Source organism: Equus quagga, chromosome 6 (genome assembly GCF_021613505.1).
Source record: "Equus quagga isolate Etosha38 chromosome 6, UCLA_HA_Equagga_1.0, whole genome shotgun sequence".
Lineage (NCBI taxonomy): Eukaryota > Metazoa > Chordata > Mammalia > Perissodactyla > Equidae > Equus > Equus quagga.
In genome coordinates this window covers 136,139,900-136,167,382 of record NC_060272.1, presented here as the reverse complement: position 1 = coordinate 136,167,382, position 27,483 = coordinate 136,139,900, and the positions used below count along the sequence as shown (strand labels likewise).

At 43.6% G+C, this 27,483-nt stretch overlaps 1 protein-coding gene across 1 annotated transcript in view; it reads right to left on the bottom strand.

The window, feature by feature from the left end:
- The window catches only part of LOC124240962 (isoleucine--tRNA ligase, cytoplasmic), a 77,628-nt gene that overhangs the window by 28,249 nt on the left and 21,896 nt on the right, over positions 1–27,483 (bottom strand). Inside the window, exons 10-26 of the mRNA XM_046664321.1 lie at positions 24,216–24,311; positions 21,337–21,459; positions 20,743–20,834; positions 20,001–20,099; positions 18,273–18,399; positions 16,890–16,963; positions 15,820–16,014; positions 12,729–12,815; positions 10,917–11,000; positions 9,657–9,801; positions 8,486–8,606; positions 5,604–5,695; positions 4,435–4,512; positions 3,346–3,467; positions 2,795–2,897; positions 2,481–2,564; positions 104–278 (exon numbers count right to left, since the gene is read on the bottom strand). Coding sequence (XP_046520277.1) covers positions 104–278; positions 2,481–2,564; positions 2,795–2,897; positions 3,346–3,467; positions 4,435–4,512; positions 5,604–5,695; positions 8,486–8,606; positions 9,657–9,801; positions 10,917–11,000; positions 12,729–12,815; positions 15,820–16,014; positions 16,890–16,963; positions 18,273–18,399; positions 20,001–20,099; positions 20,743–20,834; positions 21,337–21,459; positions 24,216–24,311 — 1,897 coding nt within the window. The remainder of the gene's footprint in view (positions 1–103; positions 279–2,480; positions 2,565–2,794; positions 2,898–3,345; positions 3,468–4,434; positions 4,513–5,603; positions 5,696–8,485; positions 8,607–9,656; positions 9,802–10,916; positions 11,001–12,728; positions 12,816–15,819; positions 16,015–16,889; positions 16,964–18,272; positions 18,400–20,000; positions 20,100–20,742; positions 20,835–21,336; positions 21,460–24,215; positions 24,312–27,483) is intronic.

Here is a 27,483-nt window from a genome sequence, read left to right as displayed (position 1 = left end):
AAAAAAAAGTTTTCATTTAAGAAAAGGCTGTGACAGTAAAAGTCAAACAGGAGCCTAACTATGAGACACCTGTCAGGCTGAGGCCACAAAGGGCAACACCCACCTCTCTGCTGGAATTGCTCTAGCTCCTCACTGCTCAGCTGCTTGATGGCTGTCATTACCACCTTGAAGGCTCCCTTCAGACGCTTCCCCAGAACCATGTGATCCGGTTCTGCTCTTAGTCGAATGCCATACTTGCTTTTATCCGTAGACAATGTAACTTTTCGAACATTCAGTTCCTATAGTTGGTGGACAAGATGAAACAAAACTGAGGGAAATAAAAACATATGTCCACAAAAACATGCACACAAACGTTCATAGCAACATTATTCACAAACACAAAAAGTGGAAACAACCCAAAAGTCCATCAACTGTGAATGGATAAATAAAATGTGGCTTATCCAAACAATGGACTATTATTTAGTAATATAAAGGAATGAAGCGCTGATGCATGCTGTATCATGAACGACCCTTGGAGCTAAGTGAGAGAAGTCAGATACAAAAGGCCACATACTGTATGATTCCATTTATATGAAATGTCCAGAGTAGGCACATCCAGAGACAGAAAACAGATTTATGGTTGCCAGGGGATGCTCGGATCTTGAAGGGAAACGGTATGTAAAAACTAATGGATACTGGGTTTGTTCTTGGGGTGATGAGAATGTTAGAAAATTGTGGTGACAGTTACACAACTCTATAAATAATACCAAAAATCATTGAATTGTATGGTATGAAAAAACCTTTCTTTTTTCAGAAAGGACTGGTTGTCCAAATCAATCAAGATAGCTGAGCATAACTCAACTACAGAGGACTCTAGAATTAGAAATATGAGCTTCACCTCTCAGGGGTAACCATAGCTCAAGCAACTTCAGAGCACCACAAGGTTAACCATCACTTAACGAGAAGAATCAGCTAACCATAACATTTCATGCCTCCATCATGCTAGTTAAGGGTTATAATGCAGCAGGAAATGGTGACATCATAGTAGGAAATATTAAAATGAGATATCACGGAACTGTAGTGATAAAGCAAATTGTATGGAAATGTCTAGTTTTGCCATTAAACTTAACCGTATTATTTGATCTCATTATAGTGATTAAGATATTCTATTTAAATATATTCCATTTTTATGATTAAGATATTCTATTTAAATATATTCCATTTTTATCCATATCTGCAAGCATTAATTACAGAATTTATAATCTAACTCTTTAGTTTCTAATATTTATCTGGAATTCTCAAGCAATTCAAAATCAAACATAGAAATTAATATTTTCTACAATAACAGATTTAATATTACCTGTGAAAGGAATAAAAATGAAATGAAAAGTATATTTGTTTTTAAAATATTATGGAATAAAGCTTTTTGAGAGGATAACTGACACTATAGTTTAAACTTTTGAGCCCCAAACTCAACTTCTAGGAATCTATTCAATGTCCATACACTGACATACGCACAAAGGTACAGATGCACCTTTTGTTTGTAATCAGAAACATAAATTTCCAATAATAGGAGAGCAATTAAATACATTATGATGCAGCCAGAAAGTGAACACCATACAGCTGTTAAAAAGAATACAGTAATCTCCATGTTCTGACATGGGATTCCCTTTAAGAAACACTACAGGGGCCGGCCCGGTAGCATAGTGGTTAAGTTCATGTGCTCTGCTTCAGCAGCCCAGGGCTCACGGGTTTAGATCCCAGGCACAGACCTACACACTGCTCATCAAGCCATGCTGTGGTGGCATCACATATACAAAATAGGGGAAGACTGGCACAGATGTTAGCTCAGGGCCAATCGTCCTCACCAAAGGAAAAAACAAAAGAAACACTATAAAGTGAAAAAAGAACATTAAAAAGTACATATATATATACACGATCCTCTCTGTGCACAAACAAAGCCAATGGCATGTGCATGTGTGTGTCTGAATGCATAAATGTGTGTATACGTGTGTAAAATGCTAGGAACAACCCTGGCAGGAGATATCCTAGTGAACACCCCAGGAGGGATGACACTGCAGGGTGTGGCTGGGGTGGGAAGGGACTCACCTGGGACTCCAGGCTAGTGCGAGTGCCTGCCTACGACCAACGTAAGCTCACTTGTTACTTGTAACTGAAGGAACAAACTTCTTTTGTTAAATAATCAAAAAGTACTTTGGAGAAGAGAAGTGGATGCAGGTAATAAATGATCCAACTAAGTAAAGCAATTCATTGATCTTGAAATCATTTTTAAAGAATTACAACTACATTGTAAAAATTTATGATGATTCTAAGCAAAGAGTAAAATTTCATGGATGGTTAAATTTATGTATATACTGACATACAAAAGAAAAAAGATAAATTATTCACTTAAAGTGTAGTTCACTGAGGAGTACTAATCAAAGTAATCTTCTGCAGGAAAGACGTCTGTCTGGACTAAACAGACAAATCAGCTGTCTCACCTCAATGATATACTTCTCCAAGGACTTGATATCATTAAGAGCCTCCGGATCTTGATGGATGACCACAATTTCCTTCAAAGGGTACTAGGAGGAAAGGGAAGGGAAAGTTCACTCAGCAGCCAGTCCTCTAAACTGCAGAAAAATGGGAGATTGTATGTTTTATCTGAATCTCAGGCTTCAGACTAATCAAGCTCAACTACTACTCTTACTGCAGAAAAAACAATTTATGCCATTGCTGGAAGCTCTCTATATTAATACAATAAAACATAATTATCTAGGTCTGTGCAATGTAAAATACAAATAAAATCTCAAACCTTTATTGGAATAGTTTTACGGTCTCGAATCACTCGCCCAAGTTCAATCACGGACTGCATTCTAGACACTGCACTCTCGGTCTTCTTGTCAATCAGTTCCTCTCTGAATGGTAGAGATAGGGATGTGAAAGAGATTAGATTTAAAAGTAGAAAAATCCCAAACAACAGGCATGCTTAAGTGAGGAAGACGGTCAGGCTAGAGATGTGACGGTGTGGCTAGTCCTCCCGGTGAGGCACCTGGGGAAGGACAGTGTGTGCCAGCCTTGGGAAGCACACAGTGAGAAGCAGGCAGCAAACCTGAGTCTGCTGCTTAGTGCCCAGTAGCTCCCCGAGGCAACCCCAACAGGCCTGCCCCCGCCCCACCTGCCACAGCACAACACGGGGTTCCATATTGAGCATCCCTCCCACCCATTCTGTAGCCTGAGGAGCAGCTCAGATGGGAGGCAGGGCGTGGAGGAAATGGAGCAGAGAGCTGGGGCCCCCATGAGCACGTCTCTGGCAACTCCCCTTTCCATGGCTTGGGCGAAGGCTTACGTGTATTTAATTCTTACCGAACATGGGGCAGCATGAGGTAGTGGATGCTGAGTGTGTCCTTGTCCTGGACAGAAACAGGGTCAATCAGCATCTTTAGATTCTGGTACATCATTTCAGTAAGAAAAGGTGTGTAGGGGGCCTGTATGAGGACAGAGGACACCACGTCATGCATGTGCAGCCATCATGAACTGAGTTCAATCAGAGTAAAAAACAGCAAGTAAAGATCTTAGAGAATGACACAGGAGTACGCATAGAGTAGGCATGAGGTTCCTAACCCTGCCCTGTGACGAGAAATGACCTCACTTGAACCTGTTAAGACAGACACCTGTGAGGCACAGCAGGGCTATAGCCAGAGGATCCAAATATCCTGGAGGACATCCATAATAAAAGCAGAAGCCCCTGACCATGTGCCGGCTAAGTCAGTACGAAGAAGACAGAATGTCTGTCCCTGACCCTCAGAAACCTCATCTGTACACTGGAGGAACACCACCTGCTTCACAGGACAGAGGTGAATGAGGTCAGACGTGAGGCACCAGGCACAGGACCTGGTACAAAGCAGGTTCTCACTCCATGTATGTTCAGGAAATAAATATAGGCTTATAATTATAACATTACACCGGAGTAGCAGAAATAGGATACAAAGAATTAAAACTGGAATTTTCACTTGTATATCATTAATATTTAAATTGGTAGAAACATGTTTTAAGTAAAATATTATCTGTGATATATTTATTTGGCTAGACATTAGTTCAAGAACTTCCCTGTTACTCACAGACAATTACAGGAAGCCACATTAAGATGAGGTATATTATTCAAAGGGAACTGTGGCAATTCAGTCTAGATGCAAGGACCTTGACCTGAAATGTACCGCCAGTGGTAAAAAGGAAGAATCTAGCTTTTGAAGCTAATGTTTTTTAGCCCTTGCTTGACATATATAAGCTAACAATATTTCTGAAAAGGAACTAGAGATTTAAGTTGTTTTAAAACTTTTATTTCGGTATCTGGTGGAACAAAAACAGAAGAGATACAGACTGAGGACGCTGCAGCAACCGGGCACCACAGCAGCCAACAGGGCTGGAGTTTGAGAACAGGGCCAAGCATCTTACCATAAGTCTGCACAGAGAAAGCAAAACACTAAACAACGTCTCCAGGGCCAGAACACAATCCTCCATCCCATTTTCACCCTAGTGAGTGAAAAAAAAACACACATTAAACTGTTAGAACTGAGTAAGATTATTTAAAAAAAGGCAAGCCACAGAGAGCACACAGTGCACAGACAAGACAGACAGAGCTAGGACAAGTGACCACAACTACCAGTGGTCTGGGATCAATGCAGGAGGCCAGGATGGGGTCCCCCTTACTCTCTCCCATCTCTGAGGCCGTGCTGATGAAGAGTGGCTCTGTAACGGTGAGGTAAAGACAGACTGGAGGACCTGAAGGCTGAGCATGGGATTCGCATGCAACAGACAGAAACAGGTGCTAATAGAAAAATTCAAAGTACTTTTAGGTTAAGATTTCTTATTTTTAAAAAAAGTCTATACTGTGTATTTAAAAAGTAATTACACTAATTTATTACAGGGGAAACATAAAGATAATAAAAGAAGAAAACCCAACCATAATTAAATGACCCAGAGATAACTACTGTAAACATTTTAGGGTATATCTCTTAGATGTATGTGTATATACACACATACATGTAAATGTGTGTATAATATATTTTCACAAAAATGAAATTACTGTTTTGTTATGCTTTTATCATTAACACATCTGAAGGTAGGCCAATGGGCACAGGAGCCTCCATCACTCTCTCACTCCCTGTCTTGTACCATTTTGTTTACGCCTGGCTTAAGCCCTGAGGCGGGACCCATGCTTTACTCGTCCTAAGTCCCCAAGAGGCTTAAGGAAGAGTTCTCTCAATAAATAACTGACCCTCTAGAGGGAGGTGCCTCTCTCAAGATTGTAGCCGTACCTGCCAACATTTGCAAAATATTTGTGTGAATTTATTATGGATTTTGAGAGTCTACTCAGCTTAGTCTTATATGGACCTGAGGCCTTCCCTCCAATGTAACACGTTCATAACTGTGTTTTGAAAATACACAAGATGACTTTTAGATCCTAGGTCTCCATCCATCTAATATGCAACATAAAAGAAAAAGATAGCTTCCAAAGCTGAGAGCATTGGAAAATGCTCCTTTTCCTGTTGGCTGTGCTCATTTCTCCTCGACTCTCACAGGTACTGCACTTTTGGCCCTTCCCAAGAGCAGCCTGCGCTTACCTTTAATCTTCTGCGGTTCATTCTGACATACCAGTTGGTCAGAACATCCACAAACTTGACCAGGCGAGGCACCACAGTATAGAGCCTGTAAGCTAAAGTAAGACAATCAATCAGCAGCAAGCACACACCAAGCACCTGAAGGCATGGGGGAGGCTGGATACAAGAAAACAAGACCTCCTGCCATCCAAGGGCCACCACGCTTCTTAAGGAGACAAGAGGAAGCAAAGGGAAGCAGTCCTGAGGGCTCACTGCCCGAGGCTGTACCACACAGCCATCAAGGTGTCTTGGGGCACACAGACCACCCTGTGAGCCACACGCAAACTCCCATCATCAGTGAGAAAAGCAGAAACCCCACATGGTGGCTGAGAGGCTGCGGCTGCCCACCACCCAACTTCATGAGGCACCGTGTACCTGAGCCATGCAGAGTGGCAGCACCACAAAAGCCTGACCTCCTCCCACTGTGCTACCCTGTACCTCAACTAAGAAAGATATGACAAAAGCTCTAAGTAGACGCCAGGAGGCACAGCCTAGGCCAGTGCTTCTTTGCCCACCAGAGCACCTCCGCCCTTCAGGGGACATCGGCAATGTACGGAGAGACAATCTGGTTGTCACAAGTGGTGAGGTGGGTGCTCCTGGCATCTGGCTGGTGGACCCCAGGGATGTTGCTCAATATCCTACAATGCACAGTCCAGCCCTGACCACAGAGGACGAGCTGGCCCAAACTGCCAGTACACTGCCACTGAGAAACTCGGGCACGAGCTCTGAATAAAGCAGAACTGGCTTCCTGAAGGTTAAAACAGCCAAGGGAAGAAAGCTAGAGGAGGCAGGGGAAGGAGGGAAAAACCTTGAGGAACTGGAAGGATTAGAAGGCTGCCCTGAGGCAGCAGGCAGGGAAGGGCACCCAGCCAGTCTTAGTTGAGGCACAGGCCTCCCCTTTAACTGATACTCTCTGTAGCACAAAAACAAACACGAAAAACAAGGAGAGTAAGACCAAAAATTATAAACACAATTTATATTAATGAATGTTAATTCATTTTATATTAGTGAATGTTAATTTATATTAATGTTAATGTTAATGAGGCTCCTGGTCTAAGCCAACATGGTGAAAAGTTGCACGGGCAGAGTAGCTCTCAGTTCACAAGGACCAGGCTGAGGTGCTGGCGGGCCAAGACCCAGGCCTGTCCTTCGGGTCACATATTTCTGGACGGGCAGTTTCTGTGATTGGAGGCCTATTCTGTAAAGAAAGAGGCCTAAGTTATTTCTAGGGGTCACTACACTCTTCACAGTCTAGGAAACCAGAGTTCCCTGTGTTGAGGTTTCAGTTCTTAGAGAGTAAACGAAGTCCACATACAACGAGCAGACAATACACAGGAGCAGCCAGCAGCAGCTACTGCTGAGATCACTAATAGTAACTGCAGACTCTTCAAGGATTGAAGAGCCACCTATCGAGTCCTCGGACTCCATGTTGATGGGGGAGCTGAGGGGACGAAGCTGACAGGTGGGGCGGAAACTACATTGAGCAGTCTGTGTCTGGAGCCCATCTCATCGGCTCCAGGCACAATGCCTGGTCCTCACCCCTCAGCTGGTGTGCACAACTGCTGCCTAACCTCTAGTTCCCAAGCAGACAGGGCAGAACAGGCCCCGGCGAGGGTGTACGCTCTCAGGAGGTCACGGCAGCTGTGCCTAAAGATGGCAGGGGCCCAGGGCAACCATCCCCAGCACCACTTCCCACCCATTCATATCACTCAGGAGGAAAAGTGGACATGGCTGACAGATGTCCTGGGGAGCACGGCGGGCTCCCAGCACAGGAGTCCAGCCTCGCACACTCATTTCCATCTTCACTTATATCAATCTGTCCAACAGCCTGACAGTCATATGATCCTTACTGTGCATATTTAACAGGGTGGACAGAGCCCTTCAGGATGACTGATAAATGTGCAAAATTTCCTGGACTAACCGTCCGACTGTGCCAAGTGCAGAAGCAGCAGCTACTCCAGGAAGAGCGCTGCACTGGCTGAGGAGCGGCAGGCCTGCTCCACCACGGGCTGCTCTGGCGGCTCAAGTCCACAGGAGTGCTGCACCTGCACAACAGCACCACAGGGCGCGGGGAGGCGGCTCAGCCTCACCAGGGTGGCACCAGGAGGCTGACTCTTCTCCTCTGCCACCGACCTTATCAGACCTATCTCGAGTATCCTAGTCAATAGTTTCTGGTATTTCTCACCTTAACTTATGGCTGTTCCATCTCCAACCTCAAGGAAATCAACATAACCTACTTTTCCAAGCTCTAACACCAAATTTGTTGTTGTTTGGTAATAGAAATATGGGGAAATGCCTACTTCATTATTACTTTCCTGTATTTCCTAAGTTTTCTAGACTGAACAGGGACTGCTTATTTAATAAAGTAGATCTAAAAATAAATAAAAAGGTATTAATAACAAGTAGTACTTATTCAGTTGCTATTAACTGCCAGCTGCTTTATGGACATGAGCCTTATAATAACTCCACCAGGCACTTTTCAGGGAAAGAAACTGAGGCTCCTAGACTTTAGGTAATGCCTCTCCCATGGAACAAGTGGTAGAGTGGGTTTTGAAGCCACAGCCATCCAGGACCAAGGCATGTGGTATCTGTGGAGGGGTGAGGCCACTGGACATTCTCCCAAGACAATTCCCCACGCCTTGGAACAGCACATTTCTACAACTAACAAGCTTAGCAAAGTTATATTTGGTGTTAAAGGAAACAACTGTCTACCGCTCTGTACCTGTATCTCTCAAAATTTCTATAGAATTCTTCTATGTTTACAAAGAAAAACAGTTAAATATCGAAAGGGCAATTAAAAAGAGAGGAGTCCTTATTCCTGGGAGGACGGCCCAAGAGGGACACACCTGCCATTTCGGCCTTGAAGAACTCAACAAGCGACTGCATGAAGGACAGGACCCACCGGTCTGTGATGTTGGCACTTTCTTTAACTGTGTTCTCATTGTAGAGGAATTCCATTTCTTCCTCCTAGGAAGTGACAAATATCGAAAACATTCTGCATGCCTGGGGGAAGTCACTGCAGACAAATGAACTCTTTCAATCATTTAAACTGAAAGTAGTCAACCAAAAAAACCCCAGATCCCGTTGGCAATCAAAATTTCTGATTCTCAGTGATATTTTCCAGATAAGCTCTAAACTTGGGACATTAAAACCTAAATTAATAAATTACATTTTGGGGTGAACTAAAGAGAATTTGAAAAAAATTGTTCTTCTGCACCAGAGTGATTATAAATTGAGAAATAGTCCAAATCTTGTCAATAAGTAACGAGTTTAGTTACTTTAAACCTGAGGAAGGAAGGACAGTAAAACTGGCTAGGATTGGACAATTGTCTATAAACTGAACATGAGCACTAGGAATTAATGCCTCTGCTTATAATATTCGTTTTACACAGAATGCTCTATCCTACCCCTTCTTCTTCCTTTGCAAACTTCTCCTTGATCCTGAAGGCCCACTTCACCCAACCCCTCCGGCAGCATCCCCACAAGGCTGGCAGGGTGTGGCAGAGCTGACTCGCCCGATCGATCAAAGAGCCTCAGCTGGAGTCTGTGTCCAGAGCAGAGCAGCTGACTGCTCTGAAGGCACTTTCACATCATCACAATCACAATTTTTCATCCTAACAACCCACTGAGAATCTCTTTCACCTTCAGAGTCTCAGCCCAAATGTGCCCACGGAGAGGCTTTCCCTGACCAGGTCTACGGCAGCCTTTCCCAGGCCCCCCTCTGAGAGTAGCTCCCCCGTGCCCCACCCCCACTGGCTCCACAGGCGGGGAAGTGGCTGACTGCGTGAATCATCAGTGCAAGTCTTCCGCTCTTCAAAGGAGGCTCCTTTGTCCTCCAGAAGTGAGTGCCTGCCCAGACCGTGTAGCTGAGGCCTCATGTTCCAGGCCCAGCACAGACCCCAGATGCCGGCTGCATCTTCATCTGTAGCCTCCGCAAGGGCTCTGAACCCCCACCCACAGGGCCTGCTTGTCCATCTCCCCACCCCACCCCACCCCACACAGCACCGCAGCCCACACCTTCTGCAGCCTCAAGATGTTCTGGATGAAGAAGCGATAGGCGTTGTACCACGGGAGCAGCACGTCCTTCAGAACATCACGCACACCTTCCTCCTTAAAGCGGAGGTTTTCTGCTCTCACCACAGGGGAGTTGATCAGATATAATCTGGAAGAGGAGAAAAATCACACCGAACAGGAATGTAGACAGCAAACCAAATATTATCACTTGACACGCTGAAGGGCAACACCAAAAGTAGACTCTTTTCTACAAAATGGGTGAATTATAAATACTCTCCTAACGGTCAATTTGAAACTGCCAAGCTTGTACTTTGTATAAGAGACCTAGCAAAGTATAAAGGGGAGCTGTAACCCCACACCAAAATTCGGCACTGGACCAACCTAGATGCACACCCTGTGCAGTCTCAGTGCAGCAGCACCAAGAGGAAGGGGGCCAGGATGCCTTCTCCAAGGACACCAGAAGCAGACACCAGGGTTCACAAGGAGCCGCCACGTGTGCTCTGTCGGCTGGCTCAGAGGGGTTGCAGGCAGGGCAGAGGCCAGGGATGTTGCTAAACACCCTACAAGACAGCCCCCACCACAACAAATTATTCGGCCTAAGTTGTCAGCAATGCCAAGGTGAGTCTCCCAGATAACTGGGGGTCGTGGGACACACCGCTAACTGCTCCTGGGCAACAAGGTGACTGTGAATGTGCTTGGCCTCGGCCTCAGCCCTCAGGCATCTCCAGGTCCACAACAGGAAGATGCTGAACAAGATCTCTCTGGCTCCTTTTAACCTGGACACTGTGATCAATGTTCAACGACTATGACTATTTCAAGCAGTGGCTCACATTTCTTTAAAAACTTTTCAATATTAATTTTTTATTTGCTCTACTATAAATATACCTCCTATGGCTCTTTTGAGGAGTAAATGCAAAACTGAAATAAATGATGCAAGAGAACCCTAACACCAACAAGATGGGGAACCTGGCGAGGGAGTGAGGCGGAGGCACCAGCAACTAGCAAGGAAAACCTGGGCTGCTCAAGGAGATCCAATATAGGTCTTGTCCTCCAAAACATCTCCAGATTTGAAGATGGCTTTATTATTTAGAAAACCACCTTGGGGGTTTAAAGTCAACACCATACCAACGTAACTCTCCATATAACAGAGACATATTTTTGAAAAACTAATTATAAACCAAATCTAAGGAACATGAGTAAAAGGATGAGAGATGCTTAGATAAAAAATGACAAATACACACAAGGCAGAGCAGTGGTTTGTACCTGAGGGCGTCAGCACCATATTTATGGATGACTGAAAGTGGATCTGGATAATTCTTTTTCCGTTTGCTCATTTTTTGGCCATCACTTGAAAAACAAAAGGGAGATGCCAATGAACAAAGTCAACATCACAGTTTATATATGGTTACAGATTATTTGCAAATTGAAATACATAAATGCAAAGGGGATACAAGCTAGTGTTAAGGCACAATAAGGTTGTTTTGTAATATCTGTAAGCTTTCTAAATACTGTGGTGAATCAATGGAGAAGCTTCAGGAAGTTGGAAGCAGGAAGACACCACTGTTAACAGTTAAAAACACAGGCTCGGCATTCATCCTAGAGAAATGAGAACTTAAATTCACACAAAACCTATAATGAAAGTTCATAGCTTTATTCACAGTCAGCAAACACTGGAAAAAACCCCAATGTCCTTCAGCAGGTGAATGGTCAAACTGCAGGTCACCCACGCAAGGAGCACTGCTCAGCACTGAAAAGGAAAGAACCATGGATACGCTCAACCACCTGAAGGCTCTCCAGGGAGTTATGGTGGGCGAAAAAGCCAATCCCCAAAGGCTACATGCAGTATGATTCCATTTATATAACATACTCGAAGTGACACAATTTCAGAAATGGAGAACAGAGTAGTGCTTTCCAGGGGTTGGGGATGAGGGTGGAAGAGTGGGAGGGTGTGGGTGTGGATATAAAAGGGCACAGAGGGATCCTGGGATCTTGAAATGGTCCAGGATCTGGACGATGCTGTTGGATACAGGAAGCCACACACATGATATGCTGCATGCAACTAACTACACAGAGCAAGGAGCACACGCACAACTGGGGAAATCGGAAGGAGACTGATGGGCTGCATCAATGCCTGGCTGTGATAACGGACTCCAGTTTCGAAAACGTGACCACTAGGGGAAGCGGGACAAAGTGCACAGGAGGTCTCTAGTATGTCTTACAACTGCATGCAAATCTACAATTCAATAAATTTTTCAGTTAAAAAAAAAGCACAGACTGTAGAGTCAGACTGCCTGGGTGTAGAACTTGAATTCACCACTCATTTGCCGTGTCACTTTGGGCAAGTTACTCAATTTTTCTGTGCCTCAAATTTCTCACTTGTCAAAATAGGACAAGTAAAAGACCCATCTCAAACAGTTCTGGGGATTAAATGAGTGAAGATGTGTGAATGCTCCCCGCAGGGCCTGGCATGGCATCAGTGACATCCTCCTCCTCGCTCGGCACACAGAGCAGGGTATCTGTGTAAACATTTTGTCTTATTTTCTTATTTTTATATATTTATGTTTTTACTTTTAATGACTAGCGGCAACAGAAGCAAAGGAAAAATAAGACTCCCCTACACTACTAGAAACCTCTAGAACCCACAGTTTTCTCAGGTTGAAAAGAGGACACCAAAAATCTACAATTAAAGGACCAGCGTACAGATTAAATAAGAGCTATAAGCAAAACACTTCATAAAACTCTAAATGACGACTGTTAGTTATCATTAGCAGTGTCTCGGGACACATGTGCTCCCCTTCCTCCTCCATCAGGCTCAGCTCTCAGAGCAGCCCTTCTCCCTGAGATAGCAGAGTATGGGAGGACGGAATGCTGAAGATGGAGAAGTGCACGGGACAGGAGCTGGATGAAAAGGAAGAGCAGCAGAAATATAAAAGCAGAGGGAAGAAAGAATAGGGATGAGCTGGGGTGTTGCTAAACTCCTCCTGTCACAAGGAGTGGTTAGATCCAGCCAGGACATGGCTGCAAGAACCAAGGGATCAGCAACTGAACTCACAACTACACAAGGGCGTGACCTGCCTGGCCAGGACGAGTCCGTTCACAATCACATTCTTGAAAGGTGGCTGTCCAAAGAGAGCCGTGGCCAGCACCAGCAGGGTGTAAAACCTGGAAAAAACCACCAAGAAATAGTTCAATAAAAACAGAAAAGGAGTCCAAGCATCGAAAAAACACTGGTTTACTTATCGGACTGAATTTCTATTTTAGATCAGTTACACTTTTTGATAATCCCTTAAAGCAATGGTCGTTAATTGTGGTGACACGTTAGAATCATCTGGGGAGTGCTGGAAAATTACGCATAGGCAGACCCACTGCATATCAATCACATTAGAGCTTCTGATCAGAAAAAACAAAATGTGCTTTATTTAAAGCAAATAAAGGCCTGGAGTGAGAGGCTGACTCCCAGAAGTTGAGGACAGTACTGTTGCCCTCCTTGGGGAACCAGTTGGGCAGCCACAAGGCAGGGCAGGCCCGGATGGCCTCCCAGGACCTCCCACAAATTCTGGGCTGAAAATCCAAGGATGTGTGTTGCCTTTAGCACAAGGTCATATGGGACAGTCTGATGACAAAAGATGCAAAGAGCACTCTCATCCCAAAGTTCAAGGTAGACTACAGCAACAGGAATGCATTTTCCTTCTGTCAGATAGCATGTATATTGTTTACTTGCCAACTTGTTCCCTAAGAGAGGTCCATCACAGCCCTGCAAGCTGTCTCAGGAAGCTTGCTTGTGTCACCTCCAACCTGATTTTGCACCCCAAGAACATTATGTGATGTGAATTGATGAAGATGGAGACCAGACATCCCTTCCTCCAAAGGTAGGTGAGGAGGACGCAAGTGCCTAAGCGAGGCAGCCCATGGCTGAGGGAAGGGGAAGGAGGCAGTGTGCACACAGGGACCCATAGGAGGGCTTTCAACAGCTGCCAGATGCCGCCGCTCCTCCGAGAAACAACCTACTGGTGAGTCATGTGGCCTCTCTAAGAACAAGGGTTTGTGCCTGGTAGCTGTTTCTACAGATGAACGGATTAGAAGCTGAATATAGAACACTTCAGAGCATTAAGGCTGGAATTCAATTAGTTTGTGATGAACGCAAGTTGCAAAAGCAGAAAAGGACCCCAGCGTTCCTTAAACACTCCTGCAGGCACATTACTAATGAAAGCAAAATTGGAACCCGGGTTGGCCAAGCTTATCCATGAAGAGACGGTAACTCACCTTTTTCTAATTAAGAGGATGAAAGTACTGCTTTAAATAAGTCACCAGATAAAACCAATACCACAATCTCCCCCCTTTTTTAAAATCTGCATTTTTTTAGAATGTTAATTTTACGAGGCTAGCTTTAACATCTGAGCACATTCCCAACTATTCCTCAAATCTGTAGCACCCAACTCATTATCTTGTATGTAAATACTCATTAAACATTTGAGTAAATTATTTGAAGTAAACAAGCTAAGAACACATATTGTGTTTTGTATCACTTAATCTTCCAGCAAAACAAATCTCTATATTCCAAAATGTAAGTGAAATAATTCAAACTCTAAAACTACTGTCCTACTCCAGTGAAAAATTCCTACTCCAAAGACACTTCAATGAGATGTTTGGTGGTGAGGAGCAGAGGGTAGGAGCGAGCCTGTCTTGTCTGACAATCTCCCCAGCACCCATCTGATAGACGCTAGGTGCTCAGTAAAATACCTGCTGCGTAAGCGTGGTACTTGTACAAAAACTGGTGCACAGATCAATGGAACAGAATTGAAAGCCCAGAAATAAAACCACATATCTATGGACAGCTTATCTTTGACAAAGGAGCTGAGGGCATACAATGGAGAAAAGAAAGTCTTTTCAACAAATGGTGCTGGGAAAACTGGAAAGCCACATGTAAAAGAATGAAAATTGACCATTCTTTTTCACCATTCACCAAAATAAACTCAAAATGGATTAAAGACCTAAAGGTGAGACCTGAAACCATAAGGCTTCTGGAAGAAAACGTAGGCAGTACACTCTTTGACATCAGTATTAAAAGGATCTTTTTGGACACCATGCCTTCTCAGAGAAGGGAAACAATAGAAAGAATAAACAAATGGGACTTCATCAGATTAAAGAGCTTCTTCAAGGCAAATGAAAACAGGATTGAAACAAAAAAACAACCCACTAACTGGGAAAAAATATTTGCAAGTCATATATCTGACAAAGGCTTAATATCCTTAATATATAAAGAACTCTCTTTGATTCTTTGATAAAGAATCAAAAAATGGGCTGGAGACATGAACAGACATTTCTCCAAAGAAGATATACTGATGGCCAATAGGCACATGAAAAGATGCTCATCATCGCTGATCATCAGGGAAATGCAAATCAAAACTACACTAAGATATCACCTTATACCCGTTAGAATGACAAAAATATCTAAAACTAATAGCAACAAATGTTGGAGAGGTTGCGGAGAAAAAGGAACCCTCATACACTGCTGGTGGGAATGCAAACTGGTGCAGCCACTATGGAAAACAGTATGGAGATTCCTCAAAAAACTAAAAATAGAACTACCATACGATCCAGCCATCCCACTACTGGGTATTTATCCAAAGAGCCTGAAGTCAGCAATCCCCAAAGTCCTGTGCACCCCAATGTTTATTGCAGCACTGTTTACAATAGCCAAGACGTGGAAGCAACCTAAGTGCCCATCAACAGACGAATGGATAAAGAAGATGTGGTACATATATACAATGGAATACTACTCAGCTGCAAAACAGAACAAAATCATTCCATTTGCAATAACATGGATGGACCTTGAGAGAATTATGTTAAGTGAAATAAGCCAGCGAGAGAAAGATAATCTGTGTATGACTCCACTCATATGAGGAATTTAAAACTATGGACCAAGAACAGTTTAGTGGATACCAGGGGAAAGGTGGGGTGGGGGGTGGGCACAAAGGGTGAAGTGGTGCACCTACAACATGACTGACAAACATTAATGTACAATTGAAATTTCACAAGATTGTAACCTATCAATAACTCAATAAAAAAATAAATAAAAAAATAAAATAAAAAAATCAGAATAAAAAAAAAAAACCTGCTGCGTAAAACAAAATCAAGAGAACATTCGCAAGAACAAGGAACTTACCATCCTCTGGTCTGGTCGATGCCTTCAGCAATGAAGTCTGCAGGAAATGCCTCCTCGAACTCCCTCTTGCTTTCAAACGGGTAATGAACTTGGGCATAGGGCATGCTGCCGCTCTCAAACCAGCAGTCAAACACCTCAGAGATGCGATGCAACGACCCCTTCCCACAACGGGAAGGAATAGTCAGATGGTCGATGCTAATAAACAGAGAAGTAGCCATTTCTCTTAATTATAAGCACAACAGAACCTACTGGTCTAACTGCCAGTAGGAAACGGAACGCCCTGACAAGCTCTATGGTATGCCCCTGCAAACAGAAGTATCGGTGGCTGTCACAGGGTTTCAGAAGGCACCTTGATGGGGTTGGCCCCAGGGCTGGAGTGGTTAAGTTCGTGTGCTCTGCTTCGGTGGCCCAGGGTTTCACAGGTTAGAATCCTGGGTGTGGACATGGCACCAGTCATCAGGCCATGCTGAGGCGGCATCCCACGTACCACAACTAGAAGGACCCACAACTAAAATATATACAACTATGTACTGGGGGGCTTTGGGGAGAAAAAGGAAAAATAAAATCTTTCTTTTTTTTTTTTTCTTTTTAAAGATTTTTTTTTTTCCTTTTTCTCCCCAAAGCCCCCCGGTACATAGTTGTGTATTCTTCATTGTGGGTTCTTCTAGTTGTGGCATGTGGGACGCTGCCCCAGCGTGGTCTGATGAGCAGTGCCATGTCCGCGCCCAGGATTTGAACTGACGAAATACTGGGCCGCCTGCCGCGGAGCGCGTGAACTTAACCACTCGGCCACGGGGCCAGCCCCATAAAATCTTTTTTTTTAAAAAAAGAAGGCACCTTGAGTGCTTGGCCTGGAAGGTTATACACCAAAGTGTCCCGACAAGTAACTTACAGACAGGGGCCACCTTTCCTCCATATGACATGAGTCATCAACAAAGTAATTCAGCAAACTAGCATCTGACTTCTACGTGTAGCTCCATGATCTGCTCCAGAGACCAAGCTTTAATGGCCAGGACCTAGCCCAACGCTCTCTGAAGGAAAGAACTGAAGTGAATCCCTCACAAACTGACCTCTCTCTGTGCAGATCTGAGATCTTTGCTCCTGACAGTTCTTCAAGTTCTGCCATTGAGCCAACGCAAACTACCTGTTAAAACAAAGTTAGAAAGTGGGAGTGCCTCAGATACAAACATCACACAGAGTTAATTTCTGCAGCATTCTTGTTTAGTTTTAGAAACCTTTGATCTTCTTTAGAAGCTCATTCGTATACCAGCCTGGGCTGGAGGATAGTTATCACCAACCTGGCTCACACTCACCAGAGACTGCACGTTGCTATCTGAGGAGGGGAGCAGACTTCTCTACTTTGTTACCTGCCCTATATCACACAGAGTCCCTACACGGAGAGGATTTCATGGCCATCATGCCAACAAGTATTTCTTGAGGGTTTACTACGTCCAAATTTCTGCCAAAAACAACCAGCAAAGGTGAAAGGCCTAGATTATTACTCTAAGGCATCTTAGTTTCTTCCTGGCACTTGAATTTGGCTATTTAAGCTGGACTCTTTCCAATTCAAAGCATGAACTAGATTACTGCATGGACCAGATCAAAGTAATCCGATCACAAGACATTAGGCTGATGTCCAGGTAAGGAGGCTGAGAGATGGGCCAGCTGGGGCACTTGGAACAGGGGAGCCCTCTGACAGGCCCGTGCAGCCTGACTGCACCAGCAGGAGTTGCTGGGGGTTCTCACCCAGGGGGTTCCTGCTGCCTGGTGAACACCCACGGCCTCTTTCTAGGCCCCTCCTGTTCAGTACTGAAAAGTCTTCTGATTCAGCTACTTTACTGTTGCGTTTCCGGTCCCTCCTGGGGATTTACCAAGCTCCTTGAGCTGCTGTGGCTCACGACTGCTCTAACGCTCTCAGCTCTGGATAGAGGCTCTGTTGTGGGAATACATCTTTACTCCTGTATATATATTTATACAGACACTCACATGTCCGCTGGATTTTACAGATTAAAGGTCTGCAATGCTGTGGTAATTTATTTTTAAGTCTTCCTTTTTCATCACTATACAGTTGGTTTAACACTCTAAGACTCAGTGCAGGGTTGGAGTCTGTGTTTTCTTCATAATAGCTCACAAGGAGAAAAAGATCAGAGCAACATAACACAAACAATTTACTGCGTGGATTTACCTGACAAAAACTGCATTCTTCACTTTTATACAGAGGGAAATTTTAAAAACAGTATTTATAAGTAAAAGTAAAGTAAAAATTAATTAAAAACCCTAAAAACATATTCTTATTTATGTCATGATTCTAGGAAAGAATAAAGAGGAAAAAAACAGACGAAATAAGAAAGGGATAGAGAAAAAAAGAAATCATATTCTTTTACCTCATATTCAGATGCACAAATGAAGTGCTTCAGCAAAAACCAACCCCAGGAAGCACCTCCCTGCCTCACCTCCTCCAAGTCATCGCTGACCCACAGTGGGATAGGAGTGCCCCAGTATCTGTTTCTGGAAACTGCCCAGTCACGTGCATCTTTTAGCCAATTTCCAAATCGCTTTTCTCGCACGAACTCCGGGACCCTGCAATAAACAGGTCAGATAAGTGATCACGTAAGAATATGAGTAAGTAAACTTTTAATTAGGTCGGCATAAGCCTTTGTATAATGCTTTGTGGACCTAACATTCTGGAAGTGCTGAGCTCGCTCCTGGGAGAACGTCTTCTGCATGGACAGCACCAGACGACCCACAGTGGCTGTATGTGCTGTGAATTCATCCCAGTGAAGACACTCTGTAATGGGAAACCCCACAGTCCACAGCTTCCTTGTCCCGCTCTCCACCACAGGACTGCCACAGTCCTCTAACCAGTCACCATGATGCTGGCTAGCCTGGTCCCACTCAGATCTGGTCTTCAGGCCATCTGCCACACAACAGTTTCTACTGAAACTCACTAGCAAGGGCTCCCCGTCATCTACTAATTAAGAATCCACACAGGTCATGTTGCTTGTAGCTGGTAGGTAGCCGCCTCCGCAGGCTCATCTGATGTCCCCCTGGCATGGCACTCTAGGCTCCAGCAGTGAGGCAAATTCCTGAGAAGGCAGCTCTTCACCTAATGCCTTTGCCTGTGCCCACAGCCCTCCTTCCCTCTGCCACCCGCCCCCAGGATTCCACTGCCTCCACTTGGTAAATGGCTCCTTATCCTTTGAGGCTTGGCTTTGCATGAAACCTTCCCAAGCTTAACACTGAGTCAGGGGCCCCCAGGCTCCCAAACACCCTGTTCTCTCAGGCACCGTGGTTACCATACAGTATGATAAGGGTCAGTTTACAGGCCTGCACCCACACGAGGCCAGCACACTAATATTCCACAGCCAGCACTTCACACGTTAGGGGAACTAAAGAGCTTCCTTGGTACAAAAGCAGAAAAACTACTTTTTCTTGAGAAATCAGGGTCATTTTTCTAGGAAATACAGAAAGCTCTAGTTTATAACCATTTCTTTTTACTGTTCTGAGATTCTCCTCATTCTTCCAAAATCAAATGCAGTTTTTAAGTTGAGTTGGGTTCTGTGGGAAGTAAGACATAGTGATCACCCTCAGTGATCACCCAGTGAAAAACATTCTCCTGGAACACACACATTCAGCCTTATTTTGCTTCTGCACTCAGCGGCTGAGTAACACCCCTCCGTGGGTCAGACAGCAGCTGAGGAAAGTGAGGCTCTCGTCCCTGCAGGCTCATCCACAAAGTGGGGGTGCACAAGACGCCACTGTCCTCTAGAGACTCAACTAGTGTCCAGTGTGGAAGCGTAAAGGGCCTCTGTAGGTACTCCAAACATAAATGCTTATCCTGATAATGATTATTACTTAAGGCTAAGGAACTCCAAGAGTATGGCCAGATTTTTCCCCAAAGTTATTCCATTCTGCAAATCAAATAAATGGCAGTTTCTTATTTCCACTGGGTTTTAAAAAAGAAAAACGCTCCCTTATAAGCTTTACCATAAGAAGGATGCTACTTCTACTACATAATATTATTTAAATTATTTTGTGTTCCTGAAAATACAGAATAAAAAAGTTATTATCACAATATACAATAAAAGTTAGCTATTAAAATTATTACAGTTGGGGGGAAGTATAACCAATACTTACTACGTGACAAAGGACACAACGAAGACACACATCTTACTGCTCACCAGTAACACAGGTCATTGTTCCTCAGCAGCTGGTCCACCATGTGCTCCACTCGCACGAACCAGCTGGGCACTGCTTTGTAAATGAGGGGAGTGTCCGACCTGGGGAATCGAAAAAGCAGACGTGGCTGGTGAGACTGAGGGATGCAGGTGCCCAGGGTATGACTGACATCACTACCACCTATTTGGCTTTCTGCTAATATTTACTTTTATTGCAAATACTAATGTCTATGTCCTCAGTATTGGTCACCTCCCTCCACAATGCCAAGAAAGGCAAAAGCTAGTAATAGAAGACAAGGAAGAAAACAGTCCTGCTGGTGTGACAGCTGTCTGAGAAATGATGTCAATTTCAACACAGAGGAAACGTGGGAACAGAACATGATGCCACGGAGCACCCCACTTTCACCCACACCACAGCAGTATGGTTTTGTAGTAAACTTGATGTCACATTATATTTCTCACTAAATTCCATTAGAAAATTCTAGAGATATGTCGCATGCTAAACACATATGGCCCCAATACAAAACCTATTTGCATATGTCTGTATTTCTCGCCCAACTCCTGAGGAAAGAGGTAACTGTATGTATCCACACAATTCTCCTTCACACAAGAAGGCAGTTTCCATACACTAACTCTGAAGGACACAAATGAGATGGGAACCACAAATTGGTGGAATGGGCACACATATTAAGGGCATCCAAAAGTCTGAAGCTCTAGCTACAACACAGTCTTCATGTCTTCTCACCTCCAGCAGAAAGGGTAGCTGTGAGTGAAGGTGCTGGCAACAAGGAGTCGGCCGTGTTCCTTCAGGGTCCTGATGATATTTTTGTCAGCATCCTGTTAAAAAATTAAAATCTAGCCATCAAAATAACCTACAATATGTAGTAACACAAGAAAATTGAGTATATTACTAAAATCTGTTATTTTGATACTTTTTCTATAAACAAAAGGCACAAATAACAAAAGTATTATAAAAATATTCGGTCTATATTTTAGCCGCTGCACAACTTTAGGTACATTTCATGCCATTTAAGGTAGTGAGGTTTTCAATCAGCAATGATTACCCCAAGGTCACAAAGCTGCTTCATGAGCCACAAATCAGAGCCCAGTTTTTCTGATCCCTACCCTTCAAACTATAGCAAGATTCCTTTGAACGTACTAGACCCTCAGAATGCAGCAGATAACATCTGTCTGTCCTTTCAATTTTCTGTGCTGAAACAAAACAAAAACAACTTCCTGGAAAAAAAAAATCCCAGATATGGAAGCTATTTAATAAAAAACTGATTAATGAAAGAAGTATGACAAAACTGACACCTTTCTATGTCACACAGATACAGACCTTTACATACTGTCCCATGAAATCTGTCACTTCCGCTGTGAAACAGCCTGATGCATCCACAGGACAAATAGGGAGAGAGTCTTTCTGAATGATGCCGAAGTCCATACAGACTCGATAGTCATCCTGGGGAGAAGGGCAAGGGGGATGGAGGGCAGAACAAAACACTTTAAGAAATGTGGGTGCAGGGAGCGAGGAGTGTACAGACAGGAGTGTACAGAAGGTGACAGACTTACAAGACAAGTTTTCAGTATTCTGACATGTAAATGTAATACCTTTAGTTATCTTCTCAACTGAAGTGAATTCAAGGACCACTCAGAGATACAGAGCCCTACAGTTGGATAGGGGATTAGGTCACCTCCCCAGTTTTCCCAGCCGTTACTTCACAGACCCCTACATACAGCAGAGTGTCTACTAAGTGAGAAGAGAGAGGACACACATGCATGTATTAAAGCGAAATCAAATCTGATTTCTAATCGCAGCATATAGGCACATACACATATGCACAGAGCAGAAGCACATGGAGGCGTATGGAAGGACCTATTTAGCACATACTGCATGATGCCTGATGTGCACCTGGATTTGCATTCTGCCAAGGAGTGGCCGAAAGGATAGCAACACTGATCTAAATCCGAAGTATTCACTTTACAAATAAATGAACGGGCCCCAGGCAGCATAGTTTACCCAGGCACACTACCATGCTGCAGGAATACATTTTGAGCAGTGTTAACAATAATTAGCAAACACGTATAATGTGCTATGAACGCTTGATTACTTAGCTTATTTAATCTCCATGATGATCCTGTGAGGAAGGCAGACAGGTGCACTAGGTTTTAACTATGTGCTCCCCTCGAACAAACCAGCAACTACCCACATTTTACAGAAGAGGAAGCTGAGGCACAAAGAAAAAGCTCAGCTGCAAAGTGGCAATGCCTGGCTCCAAGGTTGTTGGACTCTAAGAGTCCAAGGTCTTCACTGCTGTGCTATGCTGCCTGAAGCTAAAATTAAAGGGACTGTCTCAGGCTGAACAGTGAAACCACACTCTGGTTTTACGCCAAGACAAACTGGAAAGCCAATATGCTTCCACCGGGGCCAGTGTTCAAGTCTCACTGTGCTGAGAGGCTGCCTGTGTGATGTGGATGTGCTAAGAGTAAGGGCAGTGACAGCCTGGCCATGAAGGAAGACCCAAACACACCTGCACAACACAGACAGGACAAGCCCCGAAGCCCAGCAATCTGAACCATTTAGTGTAGAGCAAACAGCCACGCCCACATAGACTAGCTAAGAACAGCATTCCTGAACAGAGCCAGAATGACAGGCGGACAGTCATGCAGAGGTACAGACTCTGGAGAAGTCACAGCGCAGCAATGGCAAAGCTACCACATGGAGGGTCTCTCGGAAAATGTCACCAAATGCCGTTTAAAGACCTGATCTTCTACAACATTAACCTGCCTGTCATTCAGGACAATATATGAGTTACTACTATAGCACATGATAGATATTTACATTTTAAAAAGAAAACTTAAACTATAATTCAAAACCAAGAAGTTATCTTTTTATTATTTATCATCAGTGGCACAACCATACCGTTGACCCTAAAACTACTATGAATAACTGAAATTTGACTAGTTCCTAACACTCAATAAACAGTTTATCAAGAATGCTTCCACTCAATTTGAATATGGACAGGTATTAGGTAATATTAAGGAACAGTTAATTTTATCTAGTATAACAATGGCATGGTGGCTATATTAAAACTATAAGTCCTTATCAGTCAGAGATGTGAAGTATTTACAGATGAAAGACATGATGTTGAGGATTTGCTTCAAAACCCTCTAGCCAAAATAAAAAAAAAGGTGTGGTAGAAGGGGAGAGGGAACAAACAGATAAAATGGAGTTTCCAAAATGCTGATAATTAATGCAGCAGGATGATGTGAATATATGAATTTATTACAGTATTTTCTTTACTCCTGTGTATGTTTGAAGATTTCCTAGTAAAAATCCCTGTACAGGTTAAGTACAAAGACAAAAGGAGCACAGAGACAGCCAGCACCAGCCCTCTCAGGACAGACGGTGGAGCTGAGAGGAGCGGCAGGTCCCCAGTGGGGGCGGCACTGGCACCGTGACTGTCCACACCTTACAGCATCAGAGCTGTGCCCAACGCTCCTCACAGGTGATTTGTTGAACCCTTACAGTCACCAGACAGGATGTACTGTCACCCATGTTCCAGAGGAGGAAAAGGAGGTCCAGACAGGCCAAGTAACTGACTCAGAGGCCGCCTGTGAGTGGCAGGGTTGTGACTTAAGGTGAGGTCTGATTTGCTCTGAAATGTGTGCCCTTAATCCCTTATACTCTTCTGTTTTATTCACATACAATTATGTTAAAAGGATCACATCTTTAGAAAAATTACTCTGGGAAAAATTTCAATTTAACCACACCATACAGTTTTGAGGAGAGGTCAGATTCTCCCTTCTGATCATGCAGTAAATTTAGTCAAGAACACAGTGGAGGTGAGGGAACCCTTCGGCACTGACAGTCGTGGTGACTGCATGACTCCACAGAATGCATACCATAAAGAGCAAGAGGACTGGACGTAAAGCGTGAATGAATGAAAACATAGCATGCCTTTCAGAAAGACTAAATGCCTGGCAACACCCAGGATTCAGCCCACTGGTTTTTTCCGAAACCAGGTCAGGGTGAAAAGGAATTACACATGCAAGTTTTATAAGCCATTTTCGGGAGCAGTGATCTGGAAAAGAGGTCTACCCCATGGTTTAAACAAGAGTAAGGAACACCACACACACAGCCACACCCATAGCCACGGCACAGTGGCCACTGATGTTGACTTCTCATAAGTACATCTGCAAGATTATACTACTCACAGCACCGAAGTAAGGAGCTTGGTGTACAACGCCAGTGCCTTCTTCCTCCCTTACGTAGTTGTCAACAAGCACAGTAAAAGCACCATTCTCTTTACACTGGAAAAAGAAGGTGAGCAAGCTTAAAGGATGAAGCACTACCATATCATAATTTAATAACAGGTTTTGGTAAGAATCTGAAATGCAAAATTATTTTCAGAAGGAGAAAAGACAGAATAATTCAGACTGAGAAGAAACAAGCTAACGCAACACATCTTTTCCATGAAAAACAATTCATCATGTATAAATGACCTCCTCACCAGCCCCAGCATGCAGTTTAGCACACAGGCCCAGAAAATGCGCTCCCTAAACTACTCCCTTCCCGGTCTATCTCCAATCACTGCATAGGCTTGCTCCTCCTGTTCCTCTCAGTCCAGCTCAAGTATTCAGTCACAAAAGGCAAACCTTGAAAGAACCAAGATGGAGAAGCCAAGGTTGCAAGTTCTATTGACAGGTAGTGCACTCACTCTAACACCAAGGGGAAATGTTTTCAATTGATTTTCTTTGCAACAACAATGAAATCAGCTTAACACAGGGATAAGGCTACAGACCTACTTTTTCTGCCTTCATCTCTTAATATTTCTTTCCGAATACCCTTTGTTTGGCTGAAACTGATCCTTTGCTTTCTTATCTCTCTTCCTTTCGTAAAAAGTACTTTCAGAAATGATTTTCACATTTAATTCCTATAATCCTGTGAAAAAGGTATTAGTATTCCCATATTTTAAAAATGTTCTGGTTCTATTTGCATTTCACAGATGAACAAACTCAGAACAAAGATGAAATGGTTTGCCCAAATCACACAACTAGCAGTGATGAAGCCAGGGCCTGAAACAAGGTCTTCTGGTTCCAAATACAATGTCATTTTCAGCAACATTAAACTTGAAGATGACCATGAATTTTTAATTGCTTTAACCCAAATCACCTGGAAATGTTTCTGGTGTGGTATGATAGGTGCTAAAAGGTGTGTCTTCAATAGTGTAAATACGGAGGGACAATATGTGTGTCCTTAGAATCAGACGTACAAACGTATATTACCGTTTTTAACTGAATACCAAGAAACCCCACACCACATTCCTGTCCTGGGGCTCTGGATCCTGTTCCCACCACGGCTGAGGTGGGTGAGCAGTCCCCACAGGCAGCACCTACTCTCATAGCTCCTACTGCATATTTCAGAACATACGTATTTCAGGTATACACCAGATGATTTGGTCTTAAATCAAAGAATTTGTAGGGGCTGGCCCGGTGGCACAGTGGTTAAGTGCACACATTCCACTTCGGCAGCCCGGGGTTCGCCTGTTCGGATCCCAGGTGCGGACATGGCACCACTTGGCACGCCATGCTGTGGTAGGCGTCCCACATATAAAATAGAGGAAGATGGGCATGGACGTTAGCTCAGGGCCAGTCTTCCTCAGCAAAATGAAGAGGATTGGCAGCAGTTAGCTCAGTGCTAATCTTCCTCAAAAAAAAAATTTGTACTATCTGTCTAAAACCCACCGAAGGTCCCAGAAATTTCAGGAAGCTAACTGAATGGATAGGTGTTATCACAGGTGTTATTCAACTTAATTCTACATATTGAGTGCATATTCCAGACAGACCCCAATTTAACCCAAAGGTCCTATCCAGTGTGGACACATGCATTTTCTGAGAGGGCTGAGCTTTCCTCAACAGGGTTCTCAACAGAGTCTGTGATTCAGAAAGGCTGAATCACTAATCTAGCAGAAGAATTTTAAGACAAATAAAAACAAATATAAAACAAAATATGTTAAGATATATAAGACAAGAATGCAGTAATGACATTTATCAGAGGGAGAAGCCAAAGCATTTCAGAAAATGCATTTTTCAGATAGCATCTGAGTCTAGCCTTGAAGAGTGGGTTGAACTCCAGCAGATATGATATTAAAACAAGATGAGGGATTTTTTTTTAAATGGGAGTTTTCGAAAACTTAATGAAAACAAAGGCAGAGAGGGAAGAAAAGAAAGGGCTAGTTTGATGGAAGCAAAGGATATGTTTGAAGCACCATTAGGGGACATGGTTAGGAAGCAAGTCTGCCTTGTGCCAAGTGGAGAACACCTGATGAGGAATGTGCCAGCAAACGACTACAGGCTCATAGGGAGGGACCCGACCAGGCAGAGCGTACAGAAATCTGTGAGCAGCAACATGGAAGGAGGAAGAAAGCCACAAATTAGGAAACAAGAAACATGGGAAAACACTCCAGGTGCACAAAAATGGAGAGACAGGTGTGCGTGATACTGTGGAGAGAGCCCAAATGGCAGAGGTCATCTGCATTAACCAAACTCTACCCCTGCACTGAACCAGAACAGAGAAGCAAGCACATGTTTTATCCCGGCCTGTGATGCAAGGTTTTGCTGGCTCATGCTACATCCAGCTGAATATAATTTCCACACAGTGTGTAAAGCCAGGTCTGAGGGTGCTGCTCATTACTTTACTCCACGACCTATAAATAAGGACTAATGGAAAATTCCTGCTGACCTTGTTTTTTTGTTGGTGGTGGTGCTGGGGTTTGCAACCGTACCTGTGGATTCTCTGTTGTCAGAAAATGAAAACTACATAGAACAGCTTTATGACTCTTAAGAACACTAAATGTATGAGCTCTGTTGGGTGCTCAGATTTAAAACACCCACCTCATCAATTTCCTTGATATGAATTCTGTTTACTTTTACACACTGAGCACCATCTTTGTAAAAAAAAAAAAAAAAACAACAAAAAAGCTTGGGGCCGGCCCAGTGGCACAGCGGTTAAGGGCACACATTCCACTTTGGTGGCCCGGGGTTCACTGGTTCAGGTCCCGGGTGCAGACATGGCATGGCTTGGCAAGCCATGCTGTGGTAGGCATCCCATGTATAAAGTAGAGGAAGATGGGCATGGATGTGAGCTCAGGGCCAGTCTTCCTCAGCGAAAAGAGGAGGACTGGCAGCAGTTAGCTCAGGGATAATCTTCCTCAAAAAAAACCCCAAAAAACTCAATAAATTTCCTGGGTGATAAGTAAATTAAAAACAATAAAAATAAACACATATAAATCTTATCAAATGTAAAGTAATTCCTTACGTAAGTTGAGAAAAGTATTTTAAAAATTCCTATAGGATTTTAATTCCTAAAACAAGAAGGCAATACAAACAGAATTTAATTTCGTTAACACTGAAGCACTTCTGAATTCAGGCCCCTCGTACTGATGGCACCACAATTGGCGAGTGCCACCCCAGCTATCATCAT